The 18715-nt window shown below is 48.1% G+C and overlaps 1 protein-coding gene across 1 annotated transcript in view; it reads left to right on the plus strand.

Moving 5' to 3' along the window:
• Positions 1–18715, plus strand: part of hcn1 (hyperpolarization activated cyclic nucleotide-gated potassium channel 1) — a 97847-nt gene that overhangs the window by 55151 nt on the left and 23981 nt on the right. The window contains exons 4-5 of the mRNA XM_076988827.1: positions 2907–3125; positions 18535–18681. Of these exons, the coding sequence (XP_076844942.1) occupies positions 2907–3125; positions 18535–18681 (366 nt within the window). The remainder of the gene's footprint in view (positions 1–2906; positions 3126–18534; positions 18682–18715) is intronic.

The following is an 18715-nucleotide window of genomic DNA, read 5'->3' on the forward strand; positions in this document are numbered from 1 at the left end:
GATTTGCAAAGATGTGAGCACTGTGTGGTTGTGTAAGGGTGTTTGTGCTGTGTGTGCTTTGTGGTTGTGGAAGAGTGTGTGTGTGTGCTGTGTGTTTGTATAAGGGTGTGTGTGTGTATGTGTGTGTGTGTGTGTGTGTGTGCTGTGTGGTTGTGTAAGGGAGTGTGTGTGCTGTGGGGTTGTGTAAGAGTGCGTGTGATTGTCTGTGTGGTTGTTTAAGAATGTGTGTGTGCTGTGTGGTTTTGTAAGGATGTGTGTGATGTGCAAAATGAACTGATAGCAGTTATGATATCCATCATCTTAACTGCTTTATCCCATTAGTCGGGGTCACGGGGGTCATCGGGGACAGGTCGCCAGTCCACCACATGGCTAACACACACACACACACACACACACACACACACACACACACACACACACACACACACACACACACACACACACACACACTCACACCTACAAGCAATGTAGAGTGACCGATCAACCTAACACACATGTGTTTGGACTGGAGGAGGAAACCAGAGGACCCAGGGAAAATGAACCCAGACCTCCTTGCTGTGACAGTGCTAACCACCACACCACCGTGCAACACACACACACTCCTGCATGCTTTACACACCTGGCCTTCTCCCAGGTGTTGACTATTAACACACCCACTATAGTCTGTCTGTTGCTGCTTCATCGCAACTTAACACATTAGCGCTTCATTTCGGTCCAGTGGTGGTGTATAGCAGAGGTCAGAGGTCAGTTCAGGTATCACATGCGAATAAACATATGACCTCACGGCTAATAAGACTCACACATTGTTAGATTGTGTAGCAGGTGTGTACTAGGTCTGTATTAGGTCTGTAGCAGGTCTGTAGCAGGTCTGTAGCAGGTCTGTAGCTGGTCTGTAGCAGGTCTGTAGCTGGGCCTCCACAAGTTTTGGTCTGCAGGCGTAGTTGAGGTGCTCCCCACATGCGGGACTGTCAGGGACACAGGGACACAGCGTGTGGTGTCTGTAGTGTAGAACAGCGTGTGAGAGTGAACTTTACGCCTTCCTCTCTGTGTTTTTCCATCTTAGTGCTACACACAATTATCACATAATTTTGCCATCAATCTCACAAAGAAACACACAATCGGTGTGGAGATTTGTTCACACATCACAGGTGAGTCAGTGCTGGAGATTATTTGGACGTTGTCACCGCAACTGACATGATGGATCATCTATGCTCAGAGAAAGAGAGATAAAGAAAGCTAAAAGAGAGAGATATAAAGAGAGAGAAAGCACACACACTCACATAGACACACACACACACACACACTCACATAGACACACACACACACACACAAATGCACAGACATGCACATAGACACACACAATAAATACACCCACACAGGCACACACACCGCTTGTTTTTGTCCGTCAGCATTGGGTCCGCCAGCCCTGGATAGTCAGCAGATGTCCGTGGGGAGTCGAGCGCAGCGTTTATAGGAATCTCTTCAGCTACAACAAACCCGAGTGTCTGATAGATTTGGCTCCAAAGCGTGTTTAACATCATCGCCTTCTCCATATTCCACAGATGAATCTTCACAGAGGCCAGAGGCAGTATTCTGCTTTTATGGAGTATATTTACTATAGTGTCTAATACTTTGTGTTTTTATTTTTATTATTATCATTATTGTTGTTTGTTTTTTATATTTCTAATTACTTTTTTCCTCTTTCTCAGTTTATTTTTTGTATTGTAAACCACTTAGAGCTGCATTTTTAATCTATAAAATTACTATATAAACTTTATTTTATAAACTTTTACAACAGACAGCAGAATACAGTAAACACAGCACAACAGACACAGCTCAATAATTAAACAGCACAGCGGATATATCTCCGCATCTTCAAGTTGTGTAACAAAGAGTCTCAGAGCGTTTCTCTGTTTCTTATAAGCAGATTTTTTTGCACAAGCAGCATCTCTGTCTTCAGCACTTTAAACAGTGCCAGCTTACAGACAAGACTGCACACAGAACTAGTTTCAAAGTTCTTAATAAGTTCCGAAGGATCTCTGACTGGTCTCTCTACTGTTGGGGTGTTTTTGAAGTGAATTTCTGTCTTTGTTCTCCATTAATCTGTTATGCCGATGCTTTTACAATATTCATAAGGGTATGGCAGATTCTTCCTGACCTCACACAGCCTTGTGCTGCCGTGTGTGTGTGTGTGTGTGTGTGTGTGTGTGTGTGTGTGTGTGTGTGTGTGTGTGTGTGTGTGTGTTAGCAGGCTGAACACACACTGGCAGCATATATCAGGCAGTGTAGAGGACATATGTCCCTCATGCCCAGAGACCACGGCAGCCATGACACCTGCCAGGACCCATACCCCAACCCATAAACCCCTCAATCACACACACACACATATACTCATACTCACACATACACACACACACAGAAGGCCAGAAGGACACAGCTGAGGAAAAGATGAAGAGAAAAAGACAACCTGACAGAACCATAAAGAGAATGTGAGGAGAGACCTTTAAAAAAGTGAAATTAAACACCAGAAAAGAAGACAACAGGAGAGAGGGAGATGGAAGGAGAGAGAGAGAGAGAGAGAGAGAGAGAGAGAGAGAGAGAGAGGTAGAGAGAGGGGGAGAGAGAAGGAGAGCTACACTAAGTCTCTCAGCCATGAAGGGTATGTTGGCAGGGCTGTCTGAACAAGCAGGTTCTTCAGTGCGTTTCCACTGAGCCCTGCATGCAAGCATGTGTTTAATAACTCCTCTCTCTCCTTCTCTCCCTCTCCCTCTCTCTCTTTCTTTCTCTCCCTCTCTCCCTCTCTCCCTCTCTCTCCCTCTCTCTCCATCTCCCTCTCTCTCTCTCTCTCTCTCTCTCTCTCTCTCTCTCTCTCTCTCTCTCTCTCTCTCTCTCTCTCTCTCGTTCAGAACTCCTCCTGGGGAACGCAGTATTCATACGCTCTCTTTAAGGCCATGAGTCACATGCTGTGTATCGGCTATGGCGCCCGCGCCCCGGTTAGCATGTCCGACCTGTGGATCACCATGCTCAGCATGATCGTGGGGGCCACCTGCTACGCCATGTTTGTGGGCCACGCCACAGCCCTCATCCAGTCGCTGGACTCCTCCCGGAGACAGTACCAGGAGAAGGTAGGAGCTCTGATGCTTGGTGCGTCCCACAGACCTGCCTCTCACACTGGCAGTGTAACCTAACCCTGTCTTATAGGTTACGACCTGGAAGTGTTACATCTGGAGTAAGTGTCATGCCAGTGTACTTGGGGGTGTGTTTATTTTTCCATTTGTCCAATGGCTGGACAGATCTTGGAGTCGGGGTGAGATTTTCGGACGGGAGCAGTCCAATCATGTCAGCAGGATTTATAAATGTATATAAAGCTCCTTAAGCTACTCGAGGAAGAAGGTGATGTGTGTGTGATTAGGGGGGAGAACCCAGAAAGATTATCCGAGCTGCTGTGGCCCTCCTTGGCTATGCGGAGTTGTGTAACACACCTGAGTGTTTGGTGGGGTCATAAACACCTGGTGGGTACATGTGAGTGAAACAGAGGGAAGAACTTTGATGACTCCCTGAATGTGAACACCCAGACACACATATCTACATACATAGCATAATGCAATTATCAATTAATTCAATAAATAAATAAGTCTGGTAATAAATAATTGAATAATTGGTGGGTATTAGTGTGAATTGTGTGTGCAAAGTCCTATGTAAATAAGTTTAGCTTGCAGTAAGGACACATCAAGTACAATATAATTTAACAATGTGTCCTGTTAAAGTGTGTGTGTGTGTGTGTGTGTGTGTGTGTGTGTGTGTGTGTGTGTGTGTGTGTGTGTGTGTGTGTGTGTGTGTGTGTGTGTGTGTGTGTGTGTGTGCGCATCTCCTGCGGTGTTCAGCAGAAATCCACTAGCTATGGTAATTGTTTTTTGCACTGGTGCACAGTGCTCCCTCTGAAGCTGGAGGCATTCTGTCTGTACAGCGCCCCCTGCAGGCCAAACCATGGCTTTAATTATCACGCTCTTACCCTGACTGCTACAGCATCAGAAGTGCACAGCTTTACCTGTGTCAAAGAAAAGAGAGAGAGAAAGAGAGAGAGAAAGGGGAGAGAGAAAGAGAAAGAGGGCAAGAATGAAATTGTGTGTGTATGTGTGTGTGTGTGTGTGTGTTAGAGAGAGAGAATGAGAGTGTGAGAGCAATAGAATGTGTGTGAGAGAGAGAGAGAGAGAGAGAGAGAGAGAGAGAGAGAGAGAGAGAGAGAGAAGTGCGCACAGGGATTTACAGATTATTCTTCCTCTTAACATCTCCCTTTGAGAGCTTGTTATGCTGTGACTGTCTCCCCTATGCAGAACATCTCTCTCAGGACTGAGAGAGAGAGAGAGAGAGAGAGAGAGAGAGACAGAAGCACTCATTCACATCTGCTCAGTTTCCTGGAGACCAGACTCATCCATCCCTGGGGCAGGGTGCCTTACAGCCACACACACGGCGCTTTGGTCGGTGTGACAGACTGCACTGTGGTTAGCTGGGGGTTCACATCTCACCCACGCTCTCATCCGGACCGCACCAAACTCAGCTCCCCACGCTTAATGTCATTACTGAGCATGAATCAGAAGTGAAAGATTATCACAGGAATTATTCTTCTGCTTAACAAAAACCCCCTACGAGTGAAGTGAAGAAACTTCTAGATTGACAGGCTAAAGCAAAAGTTCTAAAATACACATGACCCATTAATGTTTTACATTAACTTGTGTTAACAAATTACATTAAAATGTCTGAAAGGGGCAGATCAAATGATTTGGAATGACGCAGTACAGCACATGTAAAGAGGCATATGATTGGTCAGAATGTCTGACATGCCACAGTCATCGTCCAATGACGGGGCAGCTTTTGTGTTCTAAAGGGCACGGTAACGGAACTGACTCAAGGTCCCTAGCAAACCCAGCTGAAGAGAATGATGAGTTCTGCAGGACTTACAGTCCAGTGTCAAACGGGCCCTTATCTTATATTCATACTCTTATCCCTCATCATTTTAAACATCAAAGCTTAACAGGATCAGATGATCAGAAAATGAGTTTCTAATGAGATTGAGAAGGGTGGCATGCTCCCACCTGATGTCCACGTGGTAGTCCTTCACCAGGCCCACATCTCCGTTAGCCCCTCACCCATCACGAGGTCACCGTGACCGCACCATTACCGCACCATGACCACACCAGTGACCCCACCAGTGACCCCATCAGTGACCCCACCAGTGACCCCACCGTGACCCCACCAGTGACCCCACCATGACCACACCAGTGACTGCACCAGTGATCGCACCAGTGTCCCCACCAGTGTCCCCACCAGTGTCCCCACCAGTGACCCCACCAGTGACCGCACCAGTGACCGCACCAGTGTCCCCACCAGTGACCCCACCAGTGACCGCACCAGTGACCGCACCAGTGTCCCCACCAGTGACCGCACCAGTGACCGCACCAGTGACCGCACCAGTGATCGCACCAGTGACCGCACCAGTGACCATACCAGTGACCACACCATGACCGCACCAGTGACCGTGTCAGTGACCACACCAGTGACCGCGCCAGTGACCCCACCAGTGACCCCACCAGTGACCGCACCATGACCGCACCAGTGACCCCACCAGTGACCCCACCAGTGACCCCACCGGTGACCGCACCAATGACCGCACCAGTGACCACGCCAGTGACTCCACCATGACCGCACCAGTGACCGCGCCAGTAACCCCACCAGTGACCGCGTCAGTGACCCCACCAGTGATCGCACCAGTGACCGCACCAGTGACCCCACCGGTGACCGCACCAATGACCGCACCAGTGACCCCACCAGTGACCGCACCATGACCGCACCAGTGACCCCACCAGTGACCACACCATGACCGCACCAGTGACCCCACCAGTGACTCCACCAGTGACCGCACCAGTGACCGCACCAGTGACCCCATCAGTGACCCCACCAGTGACCCCACCGTGACCCCACCAGTGACCCCACCATGACCGCACCAGTGACCCCACCAGTGATCGCACCAGTGACCGTGCCAGTGACCCCACCAGTGACCGTGCCAGTGACCCCATCAGTGACCCCACCAGTGACCCCACCATGACCGCACCAGTGACCCCACCAGTGACCCCACCAGTGACCCCACCAGTGACCGTGCCAGTGACTGCACCAGTGACCCCACCAGTTACCCCACTAGTGACCACGCCAGTGACCGCACCAGTGACCGCACCAGTGTCCCCACCAGTGACCCCACCAGTGACCGCACCAGTGACCGCACCAGTGTCCCCACCAGTGACCCCACCAGTGACCGCACCAGTGACCGCACCAGTGTCCCCACCAGTGACCGCACCAGTGACCGCACCAGTGACCGCACCAGTGATCGCACCAGTGACCGCACCAGTGACCATACCAGTGACCACACCATGACCGCACCAGTGACCGTGTCAGTGACCACACCAGTGACCGCGCCAGTGACCCCACCAGTGACCCCACCAGTGACCGCACCATGACCGCACCAGTGACCCCACCAGTGACCCCACCAGTGACCCCACCGGTGACCGCACCAATGACCACGCCAGTGACTCCACCATGACCGCACCAGTGACCGCGCCAGTAACCCCACCAGTGACCGCGTCAGTGACCCCACCAGTGATCGCACCAGTGACCGCACCAGTGACCCCACCGGTGACCGCACCAATGACCGCACCAGTGACCCCACCAGTGACCGCACCATGACCGCACCAGTGACCCCACCAGTGACCACACCATGACCGCACCAGTGACCCCACCAGTGACTCCACCAGTGACCGCACCAGTGACCGCACCAGTGACCGCACCAGTGACCCCATCAGTGACCCCACCAGTGACCCCACCGTGACCCCACCAGTGACCCCACCATGACCGCACCAGTGACCCCACCAGTGATCGCACCAGTGACCGTGCCAGTGACCCCACCAGTGACCGTGCCAGTGACCCCATCAGTGACCCCACCAGTGACCCCACCATGACCGCACCAGTGACCCCACCAGTGACCCCACCAGTGACCCCACCAGTGACCGTGCCAGTGACTGCACCAGTGACCCCACCAGTTACCCCACTAGTGACCACGCCAGTGACCACACCAGTGACCGTGCCAGTGACCGCACCAGTGACCCCACCAGTTACCCCACTAGTGACCACGCCAGTGACCACGCCAGTGACCACACCAGTGACCGTGCCAGTGACTGCGTCAGTGACCACACCAGTGACTTTACCTGTGACCGCACCATGACTGCGCCAGTGACTGCACCAGTGACCGCACCAGTGACCACACCAGTTACCGCACCAGTGACCGCACCAGTGACCTCACCAGTGATCGCACCAGTGACCGTGCCAGTGACCCCACCAGTGACCGCACCAGTGACCGCACCAGTGACCTCACCAGTGACGAGGTCGTCTGGAGCGGAGGGTTGTTTAGCGTTGCCATGGCTGCCTGCAGCTCAGATTTTACTGCTTATTTTTGACTTAAATATGATCCTCTGACTCACGCCATGCACACACACACACACACACACACACACACACACATGCTACAAACACACACACACATGCTACAAACACACACACATGCTACCTACACACACACGCTACCTACACACACACATACACACTAGAGTCCTGCACGGGTCCGATTTTTGAGACCCCTACCCACCCATATCCGCAGAGTACAGCACCCACCCGCCCACGAACCCGTGGCTATTTCAAAGTTAAATCCGTACCCGCCCGGACCCGTTAATATTCTACCCGTTACCCACCCGTGCCCGTGAAAAACCACACAAATTGAAAGTATTCCTATAGAGCACTTTATTTTTCAATGCGCCTCTGAAAAAACGTCAGTACAACACAAAATAAAATCTAAGGTTGCTGTGCAGGAACAGTATGGCTATTCCTATCTAAAATTAGCAACTGCAAAACGAGAGGGAACAAATGCCAGTATAACAACTAAATAAAATCGCATAGGTTCACAAATCTATCCTAGGTTACTGCGCAGGAACAGTATATCGTCCACAGTCCCAGGTTTGAGCTGCGTTCTGCGCTCTTGGATCACAAATCCTAAACGCCAAGTTCTCTCTCGTCATTTTTCCTTGTTCTAGCACGGCCACCCATTTGCTTTGTAACCACCAAGCAAGTTACAATAAATACCCAGTACTGCGTTATAACCAGCCTCTGCTCATGTTTCCGCTGGAAAAGAACCGAAGTTTGGGTATTACCCCAGAACAGGTGAAGAGTAAAGTTCAGCCCGCTCGCCACCACCATCGGGAGGCGCTAATCAGGCAAAATGTAACACTATGTTCATTACGTAGCAAATAAAAGCCTACTAAAAATGACCCGTATTTTAACTTACCCGCCCGCATACCCACCCGTAAAATTTCGGTATATGTAAAACCCACCCGTTTCAGCATCTATTTGCCCGTACCCGTGGGTACCCGCGGGTACCCGACCCGGTGCAGGACTCTAATACACACACACATGGTACATACACACACACACACACATGCTACCTACACACACACGCTACATACACACACACACGCTACATACACACACACACATACACACGCTACATACACACACACACATACACACTCATGCAGACGTACACACACACACACGCTACCTACACACACACACGTACACACACTCACACACACACCCACACTACCTACACATACACACATGGTACATACACACACATACAGTACCTACACACACACACACACACACACACTACCTACACATACACACATGCTACATACACACGCTACATACACGCACACACACACACACTACCTACACATACACACACACGCTACATACACACGCACATACACACGCGTGTGCTCATGAGCACACACTGCATGGCTCGCTGTCCTGTGATTAGTGCTAACATTTCTCCTTCAGCATGATGTCAGCGAGGCTGTTTGGCCCCCTGGCAGATGGATATTAGATATGGCTGATGTTCAACACTGTAAATGGTGAAGATAATGAGAACGTGAAGGGGAGAGAGAGGGAACAAGAGAAAGAGAAAGAAGAGAAAGAGAGAGAAAGTGAGAGAGAAATTCACAGTTTCAACCAGGAGAAATGTAAAATTGAACACAGTAAAGCTCACATAGAAGCTACATCGAGTATTATAAATCACAGCAAAGCTCCCAACACAAAGAGAAGACAGGAACAGGCCACGCCCACCTGATGAAAGAGCCGTCATCAGCAGAACATCCCAACACCTGCGCCTGAGGTTCTTTTCCATTGCCTCTGGTACAAGATTACACTGAACTCAGGTGGGAAGAAATCAGAGCATGGAGAACCTTCCCCACACGCAACACGTCACGAGAAACGTCATGAGACACGTCACGAGACACGTCATGCTACACGTCACGAGACACGTCATGCAACACATCAGCAACACATCACGAGACACGTCACGAGACACATCACGCAACACGTCACGCGACACGTCACGAGACACATCACGCAACACGTCACGCTACACGTCACGAGACACGTCACGAGACATGTCACGCGACACGTCACGAGACACGTCACGAGACACGTCACGCGACACGTCACGAGACACGTCACGCGACACGTCACGAGACACGTCACGAGACACCTCAGCGACACATCACGAGACACGTCAGAAGACACGTCATGCTACACGTCACGAGACACGTCACGCTACACGTCACGCGACACGTCACGCAACACGTCAGCGACACGTCACGTGACACGTCAGCGACACGTCACGTGACACGTTACGCGACACGACACATTCAGATCTCAGCCATCAGCTCCAGAAGCTCAAATCAACACACACATATGTATATCATCTCTTGCTAGTAACACAGTAGACAAACCTGCAGTGGTGCATGAAGATAGATGATGACAAATCCTTCTGTGCCAGATATGTTAGTGGCTGTGTTAATCAGTGTTCATGTTAGTGGCTGTGTTAATCAGTGTTCATGTTAGCGGCTGTGTTAATCAGTGTTCATGTTAGTGGCTGTGATAATCAGTGTTCATGTAGCTTGGTTGCAGGATACAGTACCAAAGTTATTATCTGAATGTGATTTATATCGCTGGTGTTTGTGCTGAGATCAGACTACCAGCCACTGTGCTGAGATCAGACGGCTGGTGTCTGAGATCAGACCAGTGTGGACTGGAAAACGCAGCACATCGCCTGTGGAAACAGTGAAATGAGCAGCCCGTTACCATGACGTCCCCGGGAGAGTTTGGGAGGCCTGTGTTCATGGTTTGAGGTCTTGAAGCCCCTTCATCGTGTACGGGACACGTCCACGTCCGTCACACAGTGAGGGGGACGCCACAGTGAGACCGAGGTGCTTCACTGGTTCCTTGGACACAAAAGGACGTTTCTGTGGTCAGTAGTTGTAATTACTGATAAGTAGTGAGACAGAGACAGAGCTGGACAGGAGGGACTTGTGTCCCATGCTATTGTGTGAACGATTTGTCTGGAATTGTAGTGATAGTGTAGACCAGGGGTTGGCAACCTTCGAGACACGGAGTGCCAACTTTAACATGTCTAGTCAATGAGTGTGCCGAGTGGCGAACGTAAGTTGTTGAGCGGAGGGGGGGGGGGGGGGGGGGTGTAAATGGACACAATTATATCGAAATTATATTATATTATATCGCGATCGATCGCCGAGTATAAACGCCTCCGCTTAGCAGAGCGCTGAGGAGCGATTTCGATTGGAGGATCGTGCTCTCTGTCTGAGATTTTTTGCTGATGCTGGTCCAGCGTGTCGCGTGCCACTGATTATGCCTCCGCGTGCCAACGGTGGCACGCATGCCATAGGTTGCCGACCCCTGGTGTAGACGTTCGAATCTCAAGCCCAGTAGATCCCATAACCTGGACTCTCATTTCCATGAGGACAAAGAAGATATCATGACCCAAGATTTCCCCAGGCCGCTTTCACATCGTTCAGAAGAGGTGATCTAATATTTCCGCCCGTCCTCCCTTTCAGGGGTGTGCGGGTTGTCCTCACACTTGAGCAAGCGATGCGTGCGGAAGCGAGGTGCGTTTGAGCAGTGGTGTGTTTCGTGCCTGGACTGCTGGAGTGACGGAGCTGATCTCCTCCGTGAGCTGATCTCCTCCGCGAGCTGATCTCCTCCGCGAGCGCTCTGCCCCTCCCCTGTTCCCACGCGTCACAAAGGCAAACTAATCAAATGACGATGCATGTAGGGCCTCATTACGTCACCATGATGATGATCCTCATATCAGGAGCAACCGCACAGAGCTGTGTTAGGGTGTATCTGCAGGACTCAGGTAGGGGTCATTAGGGTGTAACTGCAGGACTCAGGTAGGGGTCATTAGGGTGTAACTGCAGGACTCAGGTAGGGGTCATTAGGGTGTAACTGCAGGACTCAGGTAGGGGTCATTAGTGTGTAACTGCAGGACTCAGGTAGGGGTCATTAGTGTGTAAATACAGGACTCAGGTAGGGGTCATTAGTGTGTAAATACAGGACTCAGGTAGGGGTCATTAGTGTGTAACTGAAGGACTCAGGTAGGGGTCATTAGTGTGTAACTGCAGGACTCAGGTAGGGGTCATTAGTGTGTAAATACAGGACTCAGGTAGGGGTCATTAGTGTGTATCTGCAGGACTCAGGTAGGGGTCATTAGTGTGTAACTGCAGGACTCAGGTAGGGGTCATTAGTGTGTAACTGCAGGACTCAGGTAGGGGTCATTAGTAGGGCTGGGTATTGATTCAAATTCCAAGAATCGATCCGATTCCGATTCTGAAGATTAAGAATCGATTTTTTTCGATTTAATCCGATTTAATCGATTTGATCCGATTCTATCCAATTCGGGGTTTAGTGTTATTAAAAATGTATTTGAGCTGTTTCCTGACTGTGTACAGAAGCAACATGTTAAAACTAGTATTATATCGATATTAATCAGCAAATAGTTACTGGTAGTTGGTAGTTACTGATGGCTGGAAGACTGGTGAAAAGGGTCATCATAAATCTACCTTCAAGAAAGGTAATCCAGGACAATAAACAGGACATCTTTGAGGTGTCTATATCTGCAACAGTGGGCTCCTACTGGGACACTAACCAGTGCATTATTATTATGATTTAAATAATTAAGAATTCACCCATAAGCTGTTGCTACCAAATGCATTTTTATTTTAAAAGTGCTCACACTTAATAAACTAAAAGTATAAAATGTAAACGTGTATTTTTCTTTAAAGTGAGAATATAAGAACAGAACTCTCACGTTACGGTCCCCGACCCCTCCGTTTTGGGCGCGTTAACGTCGTCTGCGTCTAATCGTCTACGTCGGTGTATCTCCGTGGGTGCGGGTGCGTCTTGTGATAGTCCTCACCTGTGGCTCGTCTCGTCACGTGGGGTTTATGTGGTTTGTCTATTTAATTTGCGCTCGCGCAGCGTCCTGTGCTCGTCGTTGTTTGAGTCACACATGTTCTATGTAAACGTGTTTTATGTGCACTGTCTGCGCTTCGGTAAATGTAATAAACGTAACGATTTGGAAAGTGCAAAGGATTCTGTCTCGTCCATCGCCTTGCGCCCAACGTTACAAGAACATTTTAAACTTTTTTTAAACTGTAAAAACTGGGTAAACGGTCAGTGACACGGACTAACTGTAGTCACTGACACTGGATAAACTGTCCTTCTGTTTTTAGATTTCCGATTTGACTATCGTCGTTACCGGCACTGTCCGACGCCAAGTCGTTTTACAGTTAGTTAGACCGAGCACGCCTGCGTGAATTCAGTGACGAGGCGGGGGTAAAAGTTCACTAAAAAATCGATCTTTGGACGTACGAATCGATAATCAGATGATCATATGCGAATCGATTCTGAATCGGAAAATCGATTTTTTCAACACAGGCCTAGTCATTAGTGTGTAAATACAGGACTCAGGTAGGGGTCATTAGTGTGTATCTGCAGGACTCAGGTAGGGGTCATTAGTGTGTAAATACAGGACTCAGGTAGGGGTCATTAATGTGTAAATACAGGACTCAGGTAGGGGTCATTCGTGTGTAAATACAGGACTCAGGTAGGGGTCATTAGTGTGTAAATACAGGACTCAGGTAGGGGTCATTAATGTGTAACTGCAGGACTCAGGTAGGGGTCATTCGTGTGTAACTGCAGGACTCAGGTAGGGGTCATTAGTGTGTAAATACAGGACTCAGGTAGGGGTCATTAATGTGTAACTGCAGGACTCAGGTAGGGGTCATTAGTGTGTAACTGCAGGACTCAGGTAGGGGTCATTAGTGTGTAACTGCAGGACTCAGGTAGGGGTCATTAGTGTGTAAGTACAGGACTCAGGTAGGGGTCATTAGCAGAGGTGGGACCAAGTCAGTGTTTTGCAAGTCTCAAGTAAGTCCAAGTCTTTATACCTCAAGTCCCGAGTCAAGTCTCAAGCAAAGACACTCAAGTCAAGTCAAGTCTCGAGTCAAGACAGGCAACAGTCAAGTCAAGTCCCAAGTCTGAAACTTGGAATTTCAAGTCCTTTCGAGTCTTTTTTTTTTTTTTTTTTTACCAATGTTGCAGGTATATTTTAAATGTAAATAATAGACATGCGTTCTTTTTAAAATCTGTATTCTCCTCAAATCTTGATAAAACATGTGCAACTGAAAACACGAAGTATAAAAAAAATTAAAATTACACCTCTTTATTGCACAGTTCAATTTGTTAAACTTAGCTGCAAAAATATTCATACTTTAAACTACAATTTTCCAGAAATAAATATTCTGTGAAAAAGTCATAAGTAGAACTCCATGTTCAAATAAAAAGTGCTGATATTTTCACAGTACAATACAAAGAACCATAACAGAATTTTTCCCTCTCTTCTCTTATCTGGTTTCTTGGAGAACATGTGTGTCCATGTGTGAGTGACACAAGACAAACAAATATAAGAACTGAACAATTAACAGGAATCTGCAACTTTAGACATTTCAGTAAACTATTCTGCATTGCATTTGCTGGCCAAAAGTCTGTATGTGATTTGTGCACGATGAATGATGTCCCCATAGCTGAAAACTCGCTCCACTTTTGTCAATATATTTTTTTCTCGACGTAGATGTCTTCAAATACACAATCCATGCTGAGATAGAACTGGATATTATGATGGTGACAGAGAGAGGCTCTCTTCCCCGAGTTCAGATACAGAACCCAGGGTTGCCAACTCTCACGCACTGAGCGTGAGACACACGCATTTGACCGTCTTCACACGCTCTCACGCCACACATCCGATTTCTCACGCCGGAAAAAATCTAGTTTATTTACCTCTGATCCACATCTATGATTCAATGAGTTACTAGTTCGCTCTGGCACCAACCACTGGCGATCGATCGATCACGATATAATACTTAATTTGTGTCCATTTTACACCCCGCCCGGTAAAAATTTACGTTCGCCAACGTTGGTTGTGCTGCAGCTCATGCACACACACACGTACAGAGTGTGGAAAAGCAGAGGACTGGTCTGCGTCAGAAGGACGGAAATGAAATTAATGGGGCGCACTTTATAAATATTAATATGCGTTTTAAAATTTAGATTTGGGGTAAAAAAAATCAAGTCTTTGCAAGTAAACAGGTTCAAGTCCAATTCAAGTCCCAAGTTATTGGTGTAAAAGTCCAAGTCAAGTCTAAGTCTCTGAATATTTTTTCAAGTCAAGTCAAAAGTCTTAATATTAATGACTCGAGTCTGACTCGAGTCCAAGTCATGTGACTCGAGTCCACACCTCTGGTCATTAGTGTGTAAATACAGGACTCAGGTAGGGGTCATTAGACCTGCAGACAGCCAGGTCACAGTTCAGCAGTAACTGCTGCTTTAAAACTGCTTTTTCCACATTTAGTGCGGAGAGTGTGGCTATAAACTGGATCTCTAAGACATGGACAGACATTGTGTGCACTTTGACTGCAGAAAGCACATCAGAGAGTGCTGACGTGTCTCTGCCGGGCCATGACTGGCCAAGACTTTCACCAGCAAGCTCTGTCAAGATCATGACAGAACAGGCCGGCAGCCCTGCCAAGATTAATGCTGTTTATGAACTAGAGCTCAATGGTGGCATGACCTGACGACTCTGATGATGCAGAGGATTAGCTCCGCCTCCCTGATGATTCAGATGGTTAGCTCCGCCTCCCTGATGATGCAGAGGCTTAGCTTCTCCTCCCTGACGTTCAGGCAGTGATGAGGAAATCTAGTTTGAACTTTATGGTGAGTTCAGCTTGAGTCAGTTTGTCTCAAACAAAATGGAACCTTATCATCCTACCTCAGCTGTGCTGGGATCAGTACAGAATGACCTGTACCACTGCGTGTTTGTTCTCTCTCTCTCGCTCTCGCTCTCTCTCTCTCGCTCTGTCTGTGTGTGTGTGTGTGTGTGTGTGCGTGTTTGTGGGGTGTGTGTGGGGTGTGTGCCCGGTAGGGTGTAACTGGTTTAGTTATGGAACTGGGACAGTGACCAGGAGTTTGCAGGTGTTGTCATCATCAGGATGTGAAAAACAATTAAATCACATAATCAGATACCTTATGTTCCTTAACACATGTGTGTGTGTGTGTGTGTGTGTGTGTGTGTGTGAGCCCCTTACACCCTAACACTCCCCCTACACCATAAAGAGCCCCTACACTATAAATACACTGTTCTGATGGTCATTACTTTGGCCATGTTGAGTATGGAGCTACAGATTGTGCCCATGTCCTGATTTTATGAGACTCCTGGTTACTGAAATTTGGTTGCGTTCCATTTCACCGGGCCAGTCGACGTAAGCAATGCAGTAATTATGATTCTGCAGACCTGAACAGACTTTGATCACAATACGTGAACACATTTGTCTCACACAAATGTGCAGACTTAAAGGATTTGTATCGCCATTTTAACACTGGAAAATGCTGGTATGTCTGCTGTAGATTCTCAGTACATAACATCCTCACTAACAGCTCTTGGTTGGCTGTGTCAGGGTACTGACCTGGGAACAGTCCCCTCCTGTGTGTATAATTGCACACTCAGAGCTATGAAAAGCACCAGGCTGATCTCGGTGTTATACTCAGTTCTATAGTGTGTTTGCAGGTTTATGAGCATTCAGTATGTATTATATATACACGCATGCCCTCTGTTACCTCATATGAATCTGATTTTGAATCTGACTGTAACCAACAATGCCTGATCCAGGATCAGATTTTACCATGTACTGTCCCTTTAAATGCTTGGGTACCAGCCATCCATCCTGTCTGTCTCCTTCTCAGTCAGGAACACAGTACAAAGCTCCAAGAAAACAATCTGTCTGTCTGCTTTTGTCTAACTAATTGTGTCTGACAGGGTAATTTTCAGGAGCGCTACACTAATTGCTGGGTGGAGGAGTGCACTCAGATGGAGGAGTGCACTCAGACTCACGAAGGTTCTGCCTCAACCCAAACCTCTTGTCGTCACTCCCACAGGTTGCCCAGTGTGTTTGCCATCAGTCAGAGCACCTACATCTTCAGACCAACTCTTCTTCCACAGTGTGGAGCTGCCGTGGGCTGGACTTCTCAGCGTTGGTGTAACCGACAAACCCAGTCTCGGTGTAATGGACAAACCCAGTCTCGGTGTAATGGACAAACCCAGTCTCGGTGTAACGGACAAACCCAGTCTCGGTGTAACGGACAAACCCAGTCTCTGTGTAATGGACAAACCCAGTCTCTGTATAATGGACAAACCCAGTCTTAGTGTAATAGACAAACCCAGTCTCGTGTAATGGACAAACCCAGTCTCTGTATACTAGACAAACCCAGTCTCGGTATAATGGACAAACCCAGTCTCGGTATAATGGACAAACCCAGTCTCGGTATAATGGACAAACCCAGGCTCTGTATACTAGACAAACCCAGTCTTGGTGTAACGGACAAACCCAGTCTCTGTATAATGGACAAACCCAGTCTCGGTGACGGTGTAAGGGACAAACCCAGTCTCGGTGTAAGGGACAAACCCAGTCTCGTGTAATGGACAAACCCAGTCTCGTGTAATGGACAAACCCAGTCTCGTTCTAATGGACAAACCCAGTCTCGTTCTAATGGACAAACCCAGTCTCGTTCTATTGGACAAACCCAGTCTCGTTATAATGGACAAACCCAGTCTCGTTATAATGGACAAACCCAGTCTCTGTATAATGACAAACCCAGACAAACCCAGTCTCGGTATAATGGACAAACCCAGGCTCTGTATACTAGACAAACCCAGTCTCGGTGTAATGGACAAACCCAGTCTCTGTATAATGGACAAACCCAGTCTCTGTATAATGGACAAACCCAATCTCGGTGTAATGGACAAACCCAGTCACTGTATACAAGACAAACCCAGTCTCTGTATAATGGACAAACCCAGGCTCTGTACACTAGACAAACCCAGTCTCTGTATACTAGACAAACCCAGTCTCTGTATACTAGACAAACCCAGTCTTGGTGTAACGGACAAACCCAGTCTCTGTATAATGGACAAACCCAGTGTCGGTGACGGTGTAATGGACAAACCCAGTCTCAGTGTAATAGACAAATGCAGTCTCGTGTAATGGACAATCACAGTCTCTGTATAATGGACAAAACCAGTCTCATTCTAATGGACAAACCCAGTCTCGGTGTAATGGACAAACCCAGTCTCGGTGTAATGGACAAACCCAGTCTCTGTATAATGGACAAACCCAGTCTCGTGTAATGGACAATTACAGTCTCTTTATAATGGACAAAACCAGTCTCATTCTAATGGACAAACCCAGTCTCGTTATAATGGACAAACCCAGTCTCTGTATAATGACAAACCCAGACAAACCCAGTCTCGGTATAATGGACAAACCCAGGCTCTGTATACTAGACAAACCCAGTCTCGGTGTAATGGACAAACCCAGTCTCTGTATAATGGACAAACCCAGTCTCTGTATAATGGACAAACCCAATCTCGGTGTAATGGACAAACCCAGTCTCTGTATACAAGACAAACCCAGTCTCGGTATAATGGACAAACCCAGGCTCTGTATACTAGACAAACCCAGTCTCGTTATAACGGACAAACCCAGTTCAGGGTGAACATGCTCCTTACTCAGCTGTTCAGGCGTGTCGAGACTGTACTGGGAAAGATGTATGTGCATTGAGTGGCTTTTGTGAGACTGTGTGTGTGTGTGTGTGTGTGTGTGCGTGTACGTGCCCCTGTATGTGTTGTAAAGACTTCCCAAATCATCCCTAAGGCTGAATTTTAAAGTCTCACAGAATTTAGTATTATCTTTACTTCCTCAAAGTTTGAAAATGACATCTTTCTCTTCCCTTCTTTCTTTGTCTCTCTCTCCTTTTCTCTCTCCACCTCTCTCTCTCTCTCCTTTTCTCTCTCCACCTCTCTCTCTCTCTCTCTCTCCTTTTCTCTCCCACCACCTCTTTCTCTCTTTGTCTCTCTCTTTCCACCTCTCTCTCTGTCTCTCTCTCCCTTGCTCTCTCTCCCCCCCTCTTTCTCTCTCTGTATCTATCTCTCTCGTTCTCTCCCCCTCTCCTTCTCTCTCTCAGTATAAGCAGGTGGAACAGTACATGTCCTTCCACAAGCTGCCGGCCGAGATGCGTCAGAAGATCCACGACTATTATGAACATCGATACCAGGGCAAGATCTTCGATGAGGAGAACATCCTGAATGAACTTAACGATCCTCTCAAAGAGGTGGAGTCTCCCAGCATGCCCTCACACACACACA

This window comes from Brachyhypopomus gauderio, unplaced genomic scaffold (assembly GCF_052324685.1).
Source record: "Brachyhypopomus gauderio isolate BG-103 unplaced genomic scaffold, BGAUD_0.2 sc64, whole genome shotgun sequence".
Taxonomy (NCBI): domain Eukaryota; kingdom Metazoa; phylum Chordata; class Actinopteri; order Gymnotiformes; family Hypopomidae; genus Brachyhypopomus; species Brachyhypopomus gauderio.